The sequence below is a fragment of the Erinaceus europaeus genome, chromosome 3, assembly GCF_950295315.1.
Source record: "Erinaceus europaeus chromosome 3, mEriEur2.1, whole genome shotgun sequence".
NCBI classification, from domain to species: domain Eukaryota; kingdom Metazoa; phylum Chordata; class Mammalia; order Eulipotyphla; family Erinaceidae; genus Erinaceus; species Erinaceus europaeus.
In genome coordinates, this window is record NC_080164.1 from 132,530,636 (window position 1) to 132,548,473 (window position 17,838).

At 39.7% G+C, this 17,838-nt stretch overlaps 1 protein-coding gene and 1 pseudogene across 1 annotated transcript in view; one reads left to right on the forward strand and one right to left on the reverse strand.

The window, feature by feature from the left end:
- CENPC (centromere protein C) overlaps positions 1-17,838 on the forward strand; it is a 75,310-nt gene that overhangs the window by 42,280 nt on the left and 15,192 nt on the right. Inside the window, exons 10-14 of the mRNA XM_060187993.1 lie at positions 213-507; positions 2,368-2,517; positions 4,883-4,965; positions 16,894-16,953; positions 17,356-17,460. Of these exons, the coding sequence (XP_060043976.1) occupies positions 213-507; positions 2,368-2,517; positions 4,883-4,965; positions 16,894-16,953; positions 17,356-17,460 (693 nt within the window). The remainder of the gene's footprint in view (positions 1-212; positions 508-2,367; positions 2,518-4,882; positions 4,966-16,893; positions 16,954-17,355; positions 17,461-17,838) is intronic.
- On the reverse strand, positions 16,512-16,764 carry LOC103109425 (small ribosomal subunit protein eS27-like; annotated as a pseudogene).

Sequence of the window (17,838 nt, forward strand, 5' to 3'; positions counted from 1 at the left end):
ACTTAAGGCAAATCAGAGGAGGTGAGTTTTTTTAAAAGCTTATGATAAATTTGAATATGATACATTGAAGAGCTGCACAATTTATGAAATTAATTTGAATAATAATTGTATCTTATAAGATTGCTGTGTTCATATGTAAGTATAAATACTGGTATTCCAGTGATAAATGGATAAATGTTATACTAACTTTTAAATATCATTGAACCCATCAGATCCTGTTTATAGCAATTCTTCTGTGATAGCAAATGAATTATTAGAGTATGACAACAAGGGACAGAAATCTGCTGGAAGGACAAATTGTTCATCTAAGAGTGCTGGGAAAAAATCTGCTCCATTGAAAAAGCAGAAGAGAGCTTCTCAGTGCAGCTCTAGAGCAAGGAAATCACCAGATACTGAAGATTCTGAAGGAATAACTGATCATGAGGAAATTCCAGTTTGTTCCCAGAATGAGCCATTAGAAGATGATGAGGCAGACCTGGCTAAGGAGAAAAAGTTTGACTGTTCTGGGTAATTTCTATTATGTGTACAGTATAATTTTTTGTTGTCATTTAATAGTTCCTCTTTGTTATTTATTTATTGAGAGGCAGTATTATGTGATAAAGACTTCTGCAGGGACTGGGGAGATATCAATAACAATGGTTATGCAAAAATCCTTTAGTGTCTGAGGTTCTGACAGCTCAGATTCAGTCTCTAGCACCACCATAAGGTAGAGCTGAGCAATGTTCTGGTAAAAACCAAACGACTCTCTGCTGTCTGTCAGACCTGTTAATAAATCCAAACTCTGGATCAATATGTAACACATGGAATGTGAGTGATACAGTTAATAAGCTAAGTTACACACACAGCATATTTTCCACTTTTTTTTTTTTTTTTTTTTGGATAGGACAGAGAGAAGTTGAGGGAGGGGAAGATAGCGAGGGAGAAAGCTAGACACCTGCAGACCTGCTTCACTGCATGTAAAGCATTCTCTCCTGTAGATGGGGAGCTGAGGTTCAAACCAGGATCCTTTCATGGGTCCTTGTGCTTTGTACTATATATCTTTATTTATTGGATAGAGATAGTCAGAAGTTGTAAGGGAGGGAGAGATAAGAGAAGAGAGAGAAACACCTGCAGCACTCTTCACCAGTTGTGAAACTTTCCTCCTGCAGATAGGACCAGGGGTTGAACCTGAGGACCAGGGGTTGAACCTGAGTCCTTGAACATTGTAACATGTGCTTAATCAGATGTGCCACCACCTGGCCCTTATGACAGAGCTTTAAAAGTCATTTAAAGTGTGCATTTTGAGTGGATAAGTGACTTCAATAATTAGGAATATATCTTAATTTTTTTTGTTCAAAAATGATGATAGTACATTTTAAATGTTTTCTATATGCTAGGGATTTGCTAGGCAATTTCATTGTATTCTTCAGTCCAAATAAACCCATCATGAGCCAGAATAAAGCATTGTTCTTTGGTTAAAAAAAAAAAAAATTCAAGCCCCCAGCTCCCACCTGCAGGGGAAAAACTTTGTGAGTGATAAAGCAGGGCTGCAAGTATCTGTCTGTCTCCCTCTCTGTCACCCCCTTCCATCTCGATTTTTGGCTATCTATCCAATAAATTATTAAATAAGCAAAAAAAAAGAAAAAGTGAATAAAAAGGATACTCAGAAGACTGTATACTCGAGCTGTGTTGCCTGCAATTTGGTTTTGCACAGATAGAATTATGGTGGTAAAGTTTGTCTTGAAGCAGATTAAGACATAAAGCTTTGTTGGGAGAGATTGTTCTATGCCGTAGAGCACAGGACTTCCATACATAAGTACCCTGCTTCAGACTCTGGTACTACCATGTGCTGAAACTGAGCAGTATTCTGTTCTTTCTCATAAAAATAAACGTTAAAAAAAACATAGGATTTGTAAGAAAGATGGAAAAAAAAGAGAAAATGATGCAGTTAAGAATAACATTTATTTATATGCATTTAGAGTAAACTTACTAGCTCACAGCCATCAAAGAGACACTGCTGATGTTGACTAGGTATATAAAAACATGTATGTCAGTTTCAGTTGTTTGTAGGTTTAAAAAGAATGATAGATTGACAGTACAACACACATCATAAGGTACCTGTTAGTATTATCTTCCAGTGTCCTTCATCTTTTCTGTCTTTCTTAGTCTAAGCCTACACTACTTCCTTACCAGAATCTTTCAGATTGGAACTCTCAGTAGGTACTATATAATCTTAATTTCCTCTCTGATCTAGTTGTAAATCCTAGAACCTGAAGCATGGCTATTGGATTTGTTATAGCCAATATTTGTCAACCTACCTGTGTGTTAATTCAAGAAGAAATGTTTTAAAGAAGCATAAATAATTTTATATATTTTAAATTTTTATAGAGACGCAGAAAACACAAAGGATCAAGATAGTGGTGTAACTGCAGAAACTGTTCCTAGAAAGTCTCAAGCCAGGGGAGGTGCATACAAGACACCACCATCAGAATCTAACTCAGATTCTAAAGATCCTAAGACTTCAGGTTTTGAAGAAAGGTATGAATGACATTGGTATGTGGCATATTGCCCACCAAGCTTGCTTTTAATTTTGCTAGTCACTTTAAGACATTGTTTTACAGGTTCTGTGAATCAGATCTGGTAGAGGCTTAATTAATTACAATAGTTACTCTGGAGATATGGTTGATGGAAGCTGTGGTTCCAGCTCATGTGCTCTCTCCATAGTGCATGTGGCTGCACACAGAGCAAGTGATTCAGGAGAAAGTGTGACTAAGTTTTTAAGTTATCTTTATTTATTTATTGGGTAGAGACAGCCAGAAATCGAGAGGGGAGAGGGAGATCAAGAAGAGAGAGAGATTCCTGCAGCACTGCTTCACCACTCTTGAAGCTTTCTGCCTGCCAGTGGGGGGACCTGGGACTTGAACCTGCCTCCTGGCACACTGTAATGTGTGGGCTTAACCAGGTGCACCATAGCCTGGCCCCAATAGATTTTTTTTCTGTACCCTGCTTCTTTAGTATATTGAGTTACTGTTTCTAAGGTATTTTTAGTGGACTCTTCAGTTTTCTATGTGTACTATCATACCATTAGCACAGTATTACTTTTACTTCTTTTTTTCCAGTTTGGACCCATTTTATTACTTTTTGTTAACTAATTGCTGTCAATAAAACTTCGGTACTGGGAGTCCGGCAGTAGTGCAGCGGGTTAAGTGCACGTGGTGCAAAGCGCGAGGACCGGCTTCAGGATCCTGGTTCGAGCCCCCTGCTCCCCACCTGCTCCCCACTTCACAGGCGGTGAAGCAGGTCTGCAGGTGTCTATCTTTCTCTCCCTCCTCTCTCCATTTCTCTCTGTCCTGTCCAACAACAACGACAATAAGAATAACTACAACAGTAAAACAACAAGGGCAACAAAAGGGAATAAATAAATATTTAAAAGTACTGTGTTGAACAGTAGTGATGAGAGTGGGCATGTGTGCTTAATTTCAGATGTTAGGGGCAGAAGCTTTTTTTTTCATTTTCATGGTTTAGTATATGTGATTCTATCTGTAGATTCCAGTTAACCTACTCTTAAAAATATTAGAAGTCGCAAAACCTTTTTTAAAATGGCAAGTTTTTTTAAAAAAAATTATTTTTATTTGTTTATTGGATAGAGATAGAAATCATGAGGGGAGGGGTAGGGAGATAGAGAGAAAGAGAGACAGAGAAATACCTGCAGCCCTGCTTCACCACTTGCAAAGCTTTCTTCCTGCAGATGGAGGCGAGGGGCTCAAATATGGGTTCTTGCGCCTTGTAAGATGTGTGCTCTACCAGGTGTGTCACCACCTGGTCCCATAAAATGGTAATTTCTAATAGGTTTTCAGACTTTAAAAAAAAATTATTCCTTTTTGTTGCCCTTGTTTTATTGTTGTAGTTGTTATTGATGTTGTTGTTGGATACGACAGAGAAATTGAGAGAGGAGGTGAAGACAGAGGGGGAGAGAAAGATAGACACCTGCAGACCTGCTTCACCGTCTGTGAGGCGACTATCCTGCTGGTGGGGAGCCGGGGCCTCGAACCAGGATCCTTAAGCCGGTCCTTGCACTTTGCACCACGTGCACTTAACCAGCTGCGCTACCGCCTAACTCCCAGGTTTTCAGACTTTTATGTGATGGCTAAGATCATTAATATTTGGGGATATGATTACTAGTCCTATTCTGGGTTCATAGTTGGAAAGAAATCTAGTGCTGAAAAAAACTGAATCTCTGACCAATTTCTGGACATTTTCAAATTCTATTTTTTAAAAAAAGATTAATTTATTTCTAATTCCTTAGAATTGGGTTTTATCAAATGTTTTGTTATTTGAGTTGACTTAAATGTACAACTCTGATTCATAGGCTTGTTTAAAAGGCTGTAAAGACTAGCATTTATCATGTTTGGCAGTCAGTTATTGTGCTTAATTGTATATTTTGTTCATCAATAAATTATATTCTTTTTTATATTTATTTATTTTCCCTTTTTTGTTGCCCTTGTTTTTTTGTTGTAGTTATTATTGTTGTTATTGATGTCATTGTTGTTGGATAGGACAGAGAGAAATGGAGAGAGGAGGGGACGACAGAGCGGGGGAGAGAAAGAGACACCTGCAGACCTACTTCACCACTTGTGAAGTGACTCCCCTGCAGGTGGGGAGCCCGGGGCTCGAACCAGCACCTTTATGCTGGTCCTTGTGCTTTGTGCCACGTGTGCTAAACCTGCTGCGCTACTGCCAAACTCCCAATAAATTATATTCTTGGTGACCTATAGAATCACTCTTGGTCTTATAGAAATGAAGTCTTTGATATTTTTAGTAGAAACTTGTCTGTTAAAGTAGATATACCAGGTTGTTGTGTCATAAAAGCACAAATCTGGGTGTTTACTTTTGTTTTCTTAAGTGGACCTTCCAGAGTCAAGAACTGTTTAATGTTTGGAGAAAATGATTCTGATGGAGATGACAAAGATATTGAGGAACGATCAGGTAGGTTTTATTTATTTTCTCTCTTGGTCTATTTGCATATGTGATAAGGTGTCCTCAGTTTAAATTGCCATCAATTGAAAAAGTGTATTGAATGCCTGCTTTTAGAATTCTTAAGTGGCTATAGATAGGTATGATAATAGTTGATTGAGAAGGGAGAGAGGGATAGAATAGTGATGATAGAACGAATGAGAGATATCACTAAACCAGTTAACTCAGGAAAAAAAAATAAAACTATGATATTATATCCCAAGCACAGATCCCCTAGGGACCAAAAAAAATATATATAATATATATATATATATTATATACATACATGTATATATATATATGAGATCCTTTTTTTTTTTTCTTTTGCCTCCAAGGTAATTGCTGTGGCTTGGTGCCACCAGTACGTTTCCATTGCTCCTGGAGGCCTTTTTTTTCCCCCCCCTTTTTGTTGCCCTTGTTTATCATTGTTGTTGGATAGGACAGAGAGAAATGGAGAGAGGAGGGGAAGACAGAGATGGGGAGAGAAAGAAACCTGCAGACCTGCTTTACAGCTTGTGAAGGACCTCCCTGCAGGTGGGGAGCAGGGGCTCAAACTGGGATCCGTATGCTGGTCCTTGGCTTCACACCATGGTCACTTAACCTGCTGCACTACTGCCTGGCCCCCAAGAGATACTTTTTAAACTTTATTACTTTATGTATATCTTATGAGCTTAACATTTTAAAACACTACAGTTGATAACCTAAGTACTAATTACGTAATTATGTATTACTTCAAAGATTACTTCTGTGATCTTTGCTTGACCTTGAAGGTGGAGTAGAAATATTGTCCAGGAGAATAGAACTTGAAAGGTGGGTTAGGGCAGAGATTGGCTGTTTACCACATCTATCTGATCCGGGGCCCATATATATTCACATTTAGCACAGGAGCCTGAGTAACCTCCAAGTCTCTGTCAATCTGAGCTCGAAGTTTGGTCACAGCTGGAAGCATTCTAGGTTGCATTCATTTCAGGACCATTCTTTCTTGAGTGGCAGACCCAGCCTCCCTTTGGAGAGTGGGGCAGTCTCTACCATTTCTACTTTATAGTAAGGGTGAGGTCCTGTAGAGGCCCTCAGAAGGGCTAATGATGACAGTAACTAGCGATGGTAAAGAGGGAACTGCTAGAGATAAAGGCCCATAGTATCTATGAGAGAACCCCAGGATTCCTTGACAAGGGCCCCAGATGATGAGGTGGCTTGGTATTGGCTAAAGTGGTCATCATTAAGTGAGCCTGTTTTTGCAGGGCTTATTTTTCTTTTTTCTTTTCTTCTCTTTTCTTGCAGGACCTGTTTTTCTTTTCTTCTCTTTTCTTTCTCTGTCATGTTTGCACTTCTTTTTTATTTATTTATGAAATGGAAATATTGACAAGACCACACAATTCCTACCACCAGAACTCCCTATCCCATCCCCTCCCTTGATAGCTTTCCTAATCTTTATCCTCCTGGGAGTATGGACCCAGGGTCATTATGGGTGGAAGAAGGTGGAAGGTCTGGCTTTTGTAATTGCTTCCCCACTGAACATGGGCATTGGCAGGTTGATCCATGCTCCCTGCCTGTCTCTCTCTTTCACTAGTGGGACAGGTATCTGGGGAGGCAGGGCTCCAGGACACATTGGTGGGGTCATCTGCCCAGGGAAGTCAGGCATCATGATAGCATCTGGAACCTGGTGGCTGAAAATGCATTAAGATATAAAGTAGAGCAGATTGTTGACTAATCATGAATTTAAAGGCAAAAATATTGCAGATGAGATTTGGGGTCTCCATTTTGGAAAAAGCTAGTAGGTCTATTTTAGGTATATTCCAAGGGGCCCATGAATTTATTAGTTTGTGCCTGAGTCTGACAGCTAACCTGCAGGTGGACCCAAGTTATTGTCTTGGGAGATGTTGTCATAGTTGGAAAAAGGACTAGAAAGCTGGATCAGGGAAGAGAGTAGCTCCCAAATATGAGAAAAGCATATAAATATTGTTGACAGTAAACCACATTAATTTGCTCTGGGGCTCATATTCAGCTCAGGAGCCTATGTAACCTCTGCATCGATGTAGGTCTGAGCTTGCATTCTGTGGTCATGGCTAGGAACATCTAGGCTGCAGACATTTCAGGACCCATCTTCCTCGAGTGGTAGAATATGTTGCCCAACCTCCCTTTGGAGAATTGAACAGTTCCTACCATTGCTGATCTACATTGAGGGCAAGGTCCTATAGGTGCCCACAAAAAGGCCCATTATACTGTTCCTAATGGAGATGACCAGTGATGTCATGGGCCCATCATGTCTGTGGGAATCCCAGGACTCCCTGACTAGGGCCCCAGGTGATGGGGTGAGGGCCTGTTTTTCTATTAGGTATTAATATTCTATGTACTTTTCCAGCTAGGGGGCATGGTAGTGGTGCACCTGGTTGAGTGTATATGTAACAATGTGCAAGGACCTGGGTTTGATTCCCTGGTCCCCATCTGCAAAAGGAAAGTTTTGCTCATGGTGAAATAGGTCTGCCGGTGTCTCTCTTCCTCTTTATCTCCCCCTACTCTTCTGATTTTTGGCTGGCTCTATCTAATAAATAAAGATAATAATGAAAAGAATTTATAAGATTTTTTCTAACTAGAGCATCTACTTGATAGTGTAGGTGCACCTATCCTTGAGAATTTGTAGCCAAATTTGTGAAGATTGAATTTCTTTCTTTCTTTTTTTATCTTTATTTATTTTCCCTTTCGTTGCCCTTGTTTTTTTATTGTTGTTGTGGTTATTATTGTTGTCATCGTTGTTGGGTAGGACAGAGATAAATGGTGAGAGGAGGGGAAGACAGAGGGGGAGAGAAAGATAGACACCTACAGACCTGCTTCACCACCTGTGAAGCGACTCCTCTGCAGCTGTGGAGCCAGGGGCTTTAACCTGGATCCTTACGCAGGTCCTTGCGCTTTGTGCCACATGAGCTTAACCCACTGTGCTACTGCTGGCCCCCGAAGATTTAATTTCAACCCCACCTGCAGGGGGGAAGCTTCACAAGTGGTGAAGCAGGCCTGCAGGCATCTCTATTTCTGTCTGCAACTCTTCTCTCACTTTCTGTCCTATCAAATAAAATAAAAAGAAAGAAAGGAAAAAAAAAGATAGTATTTAAAAATATCCACCAGAGATCTACAGGTTGGTCATTCTGGTGACTCCTATCTTACAGTGTATATTCTTACCTTCTATTCAAGCATTGGGAGTATAGGATTATAATAGAAATGCTCCTCTGGGTAAAATTTCTCACCTTAAAGATCTTTCGATCCACAGGTTAATTTTCTTTCTTGGCTAGGGTATTGCATGCATACTATCTTTTTTCACTTGCTACTGGAGTTCATCTGGGTTTCAGGTCTGTTTTGTGGTGGGTCAGTACACAGTTTGGTGTAACTTTGCTGTGATGAAGGAGGAAGTAAACACAGGCTTGTCCTCTTTGGTCATCTTTTTTTTTTTTTAAATTTTTTATTTAAGAAAGGATTAATGAACAAAAACATAAGGTAGGAGGGGTACAACTCCACACAATTCCCACCACCCAGTCTCCATAACCCACCCCCTCCCATGATAGCTTTCCCATTCTCTAGCCCTCTGGGAGCATGGACCCAGGGTCGTTGTGGGTTGCAGAAGGTAGAAGGTCTGGCTTCTGTAATTGCTTCCCCGCTGAACATGGGCGTTGACTGGTTGGTCCATACTCCCAGTCTGCCTCTCTCTTTCCCTAGTAAGGTGTGTCTCTGGGAAAGCAGAGCTCCAGGACACATTGGTGGGGTCTTCAATCCAGGGAAGCCTGGCCAGCATCCTGGTGGCATCTGGAACCTGGTGATTGAAAAGAGAGTTAACATACGAAGCCAAACAATTTGTTGAGCAATCATGGATCCCAAGCTTGGAATAGTGGAGAGGAAGTGTTAGGGGGGTACTCACTGCAAACTCTAGTGTACTTCTGCTTTCAGGTATATATTTTGCAGTAGTTTATGGATACGTATGAACATAAGCTCTCTCTCACAGAAACTGGTGTATATCTAGGTTATGGGACTTTGTTAGAAAGTGAACTACCTGAGATGAAATTAGAGTGTACTATAAAAGGAAAGGTCTCACCTGAGTAATGAAGCCGAGGGGTTGTCATTCCACATGTGAAGTCTCTGGACGCAGTCTGAGGTGAAGCATGTTGAGGTGGCAATCGTTGCGTTGGTAAGGTTGTGATCGGCGGATGCAATATTATTTGGTATGGATTGGGAGACACATACGGGAAAGTGGGCCCTGTCCAAGGGTTCCAGGACTGGGGGAAGTAGGGACTCTATAGTGGAGATGTGAGGTTCCTACTGTCTTAGGGTTCAAAAAGACAATTGATAGTTAATGTTATCATCACATTATTTGGTAATTGGGTTAACTTTGAAAAGTCCTTTTGTTATGGTTTGCTGTACAGTATCCAGTATCTTGTATATCCAGTATCTGTATCCAGTATCTGTGCTATTGGATGCTTCTAATCTACTTGGTCTAGGCTTTTGAGAGAGTCCGCATATCAAATACACAGCCTATATATTATAAAGATTCAGTTTGTGTTTTGAGAAACTTTGAGACATACAACTGATTTTCCCCCTCTCATATTAATTAACTACTGATTTATATGTCTACATTTTGCTAGGAGTGTTCATAAACACCATTCCCACCACCAAAAGACTGTGGCCCATCCCTCCCACCCACTCCCACCCCTCACTGGCCCAGGAAGATGCATGACTACCCCTCACCACAGGGTTTTTACTTTGGTGCCCTACTTACAATTTGATCAGGTCCTGCTTTTAGTTTCTCTTTCAGATCTTCTTACTCAACTTCTGTTGATGAGTGTGATCATCCCATACTCATCTTTATTTTTCTGACTTAGTTCACTTAGCGTAATTCCTTCTAGCTCTGTCCAAGATGGGTCAGAGAAGGTGGGTTCATTGTTCTTGATAGCTGCATAGTATTTCATTGTGTATATATACCACAGCTTTCTCAGCCACTCATCTGTTGTTGGGCACCTGGGTTGCTTCCAGGTTTTAGCTATTATGAATTGTGCTGCTATGAACATAGGAGTACATACCTCTTTTTGGTTGGGTGTTATGGAGTCCTTGGGGTATAACCCCAGGAGAGGAATTACTGGATCATATGGAAGGTCCATGTCTAGCCTTCTGAGAGTTTTCCAGACTGCTCTCCACAGAGGCTGTACCAATTTACATTCCCACCAGCAATGTAAAAGGGTTCCTCTGTCCCCACATCCTCTCCAGCATTTGTTGTTGCTGTCCTTTTTGATGTATGCCATTCTTACAGGAGTGAGGTGGTATCTTAGTGTTGTCTTAATTTGCATTTCTCTGACAATCAGTGACCTAGAGCAATTTTTCATATGTTTGTTAGCCTTTTGGATCTCCTCTGAGGTGAATGTTTTGTTCATATCCTCTGCCCATTTTTGGATGGGGTCATTTGCTTTTTTGGTGCTAAGTTTGCTGAGCTCTTTATCTATTTTGGTGATTAGTTTCTTGTCTGATGTATGGCATGTGAAGATCTTCTCCCATTCTGTGAGGGGTCTTGTTGTTTTCGACGGGTTATGTTGTTTTCGCCAGGCTGGCATCATGGGCGGGTAACAGATGACCAGGGACTCATGGTTGAGCTGTAGGCAGTATCTCTTTATTCATGCAGGATGCAGCACAATCTAAGACGAGCTAAGTTAAACTCAAAGTACAGTACTCTAAAACTCACAATGCTGTCTTTATATATACTTCCCAAGTAGGGTGGAAACAGGATGTGACATAGAGAGGGTGGAGAGAAAAGTGACTGGTGAAAATCAGGGTGTGACAAAGAAGGGATCAGGGTGTGACAAGGAGGGGGGTTGGAGCAAAAACATATCATGAAACAGTGAGGATTGAACCAATGCCTTGGAGGGAGGTGCTTGTTAACAGCGGTTATGTAAATAGAATGAAGTGGTTATGTAAATAGAATAGTGTTAAGCAGGGGGGATTTAAATCAAATGAAACAGAAGGGGTCTCATGCATACCAACAGGGTCTCTCTGTTTGTTTAATAGTTTCTTTGGATGTGCAGAAGCTTTTCAATTTGATGTAGTCCCATTGGTTTGTTTCTGCGTTAGTCTTCCTTGCAGTTGGGTTTGATTCATCAAAGATGTCCTTGATGTGTAGGTGGGAAAGTGTCTTACCAATGTTTTCCTCTAAGTATTTGATTGTTTCTGGTCTGACATCTAGGTCTTTGATCCATTTGGAGTTGATTTTTGTTTCTTGTGAGATAAAGTGGTTCAATTTCATTCTTCTGCATGTTTCAACCCAGTTTTCCCAGCACCATTTATTGAAGAGAGCCTCCTTTTTCCATTTAATCCTTTGGGCCCCCTTATCAAAGATTAGATGCCCATAGGTGTTGGGATTTACTTCTGGGCTTTCAATTCTGTTCCACTGGTCTGTGTGCCTATTTTTGTTCCAGTACCATGCTGTTTTGATAATGATGGCTTAATAATATAGTTTAAGGTCTGGGAGTGTGATGCCTCCATTTCTGTTTCTTTTCCTCAAGATGGTTTTGGCAATTCTAGGTGTTTTCAGGTTCCTGATAAATGATTGTAGTGTTTGTTCTATTCTCTTAAAGAAGCTTGGTGGAATTTTGATGGGTATTGCATTAAATTTGTATATGGCTCTGGGGAGAATATTCATTTTGATGATGTTTATTCTTCCAATCCATGAGCATGGGATATCTTTCCATTTCTTGGTATCAGTTTCTATTTCCTTGAGTAGCGACTCATAGTTTTCAGCATACAAGTCTTTCACTTCTTTGGTCAACTTTATTCCTAGGTATTTGATTGATTTTGCTGAAACAGTAAATGGGAGTGATTTCTGGATGTCTTCTTCTTCAGATTTAGTGTTTGCATAAAGAAATGTGACTTATTTTTGTACATTGATTTTGTAGCCTGATACCTTGCTATATTGCCTAATAACTTCCAGTAAATTTCTACTGGATTCTTTGGGTCTTTCTATGTATACTATCATATCATCTGCAAATAGTGAGAGCTTGACTTCTTCCCTTCCAATCTGTATTCCTTTGATTTCTTTCTCTTGCCTGATTGCTATGGCAAGAACTTCCAATAGTATGTTGAAGAGTAACGGTGACAGTGGACAGCCCTGTCTAGTCCCCGATCTGAGGGGGAATGCTTTCAGCTTCTGTCCATTGAGTATGATGTTGGCTGTAGGTTTGCTATATATAGATTCCACTATCTTGAGGAATTTCCCGTCTATTCCCATTTTTTGTAGAGTTTTGAGCATGAATGGGTGTTGGATTTTGTCAACGGCTTTCTCTGCATCTATTGAGATAATCATGTGGTTTTTGGCTTTGCTTTTATTGATGTGGTGAATGACATTGATTGACTTATGGATGTTGAACTAGCCTTGCATTCCTGGGATGAATCCCACTTGGTCATGATGAACAATCTTTTTGATGTGTTGCTGTATCCGGTTGGCCAAGATCTTGTTTAATATTTTGGCATCTATGTTCATCAGAGATATTGGTCTGTAGTTTTCCTTTTTTGTTCTGTCCCTATCAGCTTTTGGTATCAGAGTGATGTTGGCTTCATAAAAGGTGGAAGGGAGTATTCCTGTTTCTTCAATCTTCTGGAATAGCTTAAGAAGTATGGGTATTAACTGTTTCCTGAAAGTTTTGTAGAATTCGTTTGTGAAGCCATCTGGTCCAGGACTTTTGTTGTTGGGGAGATTCTTAATAACTGTTTCAATTTCTTTGTCTGTGATTGGTGCATTTAGATTTTGTAGTTCTTCTTGGTTCAGTTTTGGAAGTGCATAGGTTTCTAGGAATTGTTCCATTTCTTGGTGTTTAATATGTGATTGTATGGCTATAAGTTTCCCTCTCAGTACTGCTTTAGCTGTGTCCCAAATATTTTGATAGGTTGTGTCTTCATTTTCATTAGTTTCCAGGAACATTTGAATTTCCTGCTTGAGTGAGTCTCTGACCCAGTGGTTCTTAAGGAGCATGTTGTTTAGTTTCCAAATTCTGTGTCTTTTAATAATTTTCTGTTTGTTGTTAAATGTTAGTTTTACTCCACTGTGGTCTGAGAAGATACTTGGGATGATTTCAATGCTCTTGAATTTATTGATGCTGTCTTTGTGGCCTAACATGTGGTCTATTCTTGAGTATGTGTTATTTGGATTTGAAAAGAAGGTGTATTCCAGTTTTTTGGGGTGGAGGAATCTGAAAATGTCCACGAGGTCTAGTCTCTTGATCTCTTCATTCAATTCTCTTGTATCTTTATTGGTTCTCTGCTTTGTTGATGTGTCTAAGTGTGCGAGTGGGGTATTGAAGTCTCCCACTATTATTGTATTACTATTGAAATTCTTTCAGTAGATGCTTAATGTATTTAGATGGTCCCTCGTTGGGTGCATAGATGTTAATAATTGCTAAGTCTTCTTGGCTGATTGATCCTCTAATCATTATATAATGTCCTTGCCTATCTTTTATTACTTTATTTAATTTATAATCTCTCGTGTCTGAGATGACAATGGCTGTTCCTGCCTTTTTTTGTGGTCCGTTAGCCTGTATGATGGTTTTCCATCCTTTCACTTTAAGTCTGTGTTTATCTTGTTGTGACAGATGGGATTCTTGCAAGCAGCATATGGTTGGGTTATGTTTTCTGATCTATACCCCCACCCTGTGCCTTTTGATGGGTGAGTTTAAGCCATTGACATTTATTGATATTATGGATTTAATGTATTGTAGTGCCATTGTTCTAAAAAAAAATGGTTTGCTCTGATATATTGCAAATATTATAGTGATGTTCTTGTTTATAAGAGGTCTTTTAGTACCTCTTTCAGGGCCGGCTTGGTGATGGTTGCCTCCTTTAACTGTTGTTTATCTAAGAAGGTTTTGATCCCTCCATTTAGTTTGAATGAAAGTCTAGCAGGATATATTATCCTTGGTTGAAACCCTTTTTCGTTCAGGGCTCGATAGATATCTTGCCACTCCCTTCTGGCTTTTAGAGTTTGCGTGGAGAAGTCTGCAGATAATCTTATGGGTTTTCTCTTGTATGTGACTTTGTTTCTCTCTTGCAGCCTTTAGGATCCTTTCTTTATCCTTACTTCTTCTCATTGTGACTATGATGTGTCTTGGTGTCTTCAGGTCTGGGTTGATTCTATTTGGTACTCTCTGGGCTTCTTGAATCTTGATATCCTTTCTGTTATTCAGGTCTGGGAAGTTTTCTTGTATTATTTCCTCTAGAATGTTTGCTTCCCCTTCCTCTCTTTCTTCCTCTGGCAGGCCAATTATATGAATGTTACTTCTTTTGAGATCATCCCATATGTCTCTGTTGTTGTTTTCAGTGTCTCTCAATCTCTTTTTAAGCTCTTTCACCTCTTTCTTTGTTTTCTCTAACTCATCCTCTGTCTGACTAATTCTGTTTTCTGCTTCTGTTAGTCTGCTTTCCCTTGCCTCAGCTTCTTTCTTCATTACAGCTATTTCAGCTTTCAGTTCTCTGATTGCCTCAAGATAATCAGTTTTTTTCTTGGGGGTCTCAACTCTTGTTTCCCTAATACTGCCATTCCTTTCCTCCAATGTTGTTTTCATTTCTGTGATTAATAAGTTTATTATTGCTTGCATACTTTTCTTATCTATGGTTACTTCTGGCTGATTTGTAGTTTCTTCTGGGCTCTTGTCTTCATTCATTGGGGTAGCAGTTTTATTTGTTTTTGATCTACCCATTTTTTTAATTTATGTGTTTCTTTTTTTTTTATGCTCTGTTGTTCCTCAGTTGTTGTGTCTTGAGTACAAGTAACACTGTACTAAATACCTTTATGACAATTGCACTCACCAACCTCAGGAATTACAGTAGTAACTGAAGTAAGTATTGAAGTAGTTTAATCATTACCAGTTAGCCAAACAATTTCTCCAGTCCGTGAAATAATAGCAACCAAATCCCAGTGAAGAAAGAGAAAAGAAAGATAGGATAGCAAGGATAGACAGTTATGCAAATCTACTATCCACTGTATATTCTAGGGGTAACAAGAGGGGAAAGGGAACTAGAGCAGAGATACACACATAGAGAGTCCACTCTGAGTCAGATTTCTTCCCCAAAATAATTCACAAATTCAGAAAGGCGAAGAAGAAGGAAGAAGTGTATGACAAGATTAAAAAAAAAAGAAAAGAAAAAGAGACAAGAGAGAGAAAAGGGAGAAGATAAGTAAAAGAGTTGTAATTAAAGAGCAGTGAAAGGAAATTCCCAAATGTGTATCAGTGAATTCAAAAAAGCACCCTCTTTGGTGATGTGGGGTATCCTGCTAGGAGCTGTTCCCCAGGGACTGCTTATGGGGGGGGGCGGGAAGGAGGTATGCTTGAAAATTAAAAGGAAGAAAAAAGAATTTTTTCCCCTTTTTTCCCCTACTCTAATTCTTAACCCAAATTAAGTTATAGTCACCTCCTTGGTGTCTAAGGACCCCTTATTGGCTGGCCTGCTAAAGGCAGAAAATCCTATTGTTTCCAGGAGATGTGTTTGGAGCTCAGCGGCTAGCAGCTTCTCAGTCCGCCATCTCCCGGTAAACCCCCCCACTCCAGACTTTTTTTAAAGGATTTCTCGAAAATGAAAACTAGCTCCAAGTCCTTTGATCCAATGAGAGCTATACTCAAGAAGTCTTTGGATCCGTCCTCAGGGTCGCGGTGGTTCCTGGAGACTCCCAAGAGAAAGCCCCCGAGCTATAGTGCTCCCTCTGGGTCCTCTGCCGGCCGCCCAGCAGCGCTCTGCAACCGTTGGAGGAGCTGCCTTCCTGGGCAGAGGACAATGCCCGGCGCACCCGCCTTGCCCAGCGTCCCCTGGGAAGTCTCTAGCAGCCGCCCACTAGTTCGTGCCACCTTTACTCTTAATTCTTAACCCAAATTAAGTTATAGTCACCTCTTTGGTGTCACCGATAGGGCCCTTTATTGACTGGCCTGCTAAAGGCAGAAAATCCTACCGTTTCTATAAGATGTGATCAGAGCTCACGCCGCTAGCGGCTTCTCAGTCCGCCATCTTCCGGGAACCCCCTCCTCTTTGGTCATCTTAACTTCATCCCTCAACTCCCTTTACTTTTTTTTTTTTTTTAATCTGTAATCCAGAGCAATGGAAAAATACTTAGTAGTTTTGTCAGGTTAGATCTTATTGAGTTTATTTACTTGGAATGGGGAGGTGACTCAGTTAATAGAGTACATGCTTTGCTTGTGTGAAGCGCTGAGTTTGATTCCTCAAGACAAACATGAAACGCCAAAACAAATGGAAAGTCAGTGGCACAAAAACAAATAGAAAATCAATGCCAGAAGAGTGCTCTGGTCTTGGTTTCTCTTTCTCTGTGATCTCTCATACACACACAAAATTTTTTTCCCCCCAATAATCAAAACTTTATTGAAAAACTGACACCAAAATAGGAGATCATTGTTGTATACCTTACAAAATTAAACATAATTACATCATCCTGATAGAATTACTGAACTGATAAGGTTTTCTGTGATGTAACACAAATTCTGGGAGTTGCGTAGTCATTAGTGCTGCTTTCTTCTAAATGAACACCCTTCTGTGAGTCTGGCCTTGCCGCCTGCGGCTGGCATAGCACTGTGGAACAGCCCACACAGAGAACCACCATCTGCTGTGGCTGATAGCTGTGGTGATCTTGTAGCAACCTGAACATTTTACATCCATAAAGTAAGAATTTGGGCTTTGAACCACTTGTTTCTTTTTATGCTTTTTCTTTTCCTCGTCCAAGGACAGGTACAGCAAATCTCGGGCCAAAGGCATGTTGATCCTCTCTGGAGCATGGTGCCATCACACACACAAAATTTTATAATGCTGCATACTTTAAATAGCATACTTTCACTTGATGTAGAATTAACTATTGCACATGATATTATCTCTTGAATTTTGCAGATGACTCAGAAGTAAAAGGATCTAAAGTAACACCAGTGAGCAAGATACATCACAAATTAGGTAAGACTTTTTGTTCCTAAACATTTAATTTTACCCATATTTGTGAATATTTTTGCAATCTCACTTTCTGGAGATGAGATTTTTGAGTCAAAAACTTATTATAATAATAAGCATTGTCAAATTGTTCTTAATCAGTTTGTGTCTACCTATAATATTTGGCAATTTCTGTGAACCAGTATCATTAACCTTTTGTATTAAGTTTTTAAGTCATTGTCAATCCAGTAGCCTAAGCTTTTCAGTTTTAAAAACTTAGTACAAAAACATCTTAATTTTGCTTTTTTAGTATTTTGTTTAGAAGCACTAGTATTCTAGAAAGTAACATCAACCTTTCCACTGCAAGACTTTAAATTATTTATATGTATATAGTACATATATATATATTTATCTTATATCTTTGTACAGTATTGCCTTCCAATACACCAAATGTTCGCAGGACTAAAAGAACACGATTGAAACCTTTGGAATACTGGAGAGGGGAGCGGATAGATTATCATGGAAGGCCATCAGGTAAAATCTAATTTCTTTTATGTCTGACAAATAAAAATGGAAATTGTTAGTTTTTAAAAAAGTATTTTTTAAATTTATTTTGTATTTTTAAAGATATTTATTCCTTTTTGTTGCTCTTGTTTTTTATTGTAGTTATTATTGTTGTTATTGATGCTATTGTTGTTGGATAGGACAGAGAGAAATGGAGAGAGGAGGGGAAGACAGAGAGGGGGAGAGAAAGACAGACACCCACAGACCTGCTTCACTGCTTGTGAAGCAACACCCCTGCAGGAGGGGAGCCAGGTGCTCAAACTGGGATCCTTATGCTGGTCCTTGCTCTTTCCGCCCCCTTGCTTAACCCGCTGTGCCCAATTTCCTATTTTATTTACATTTAGTGAA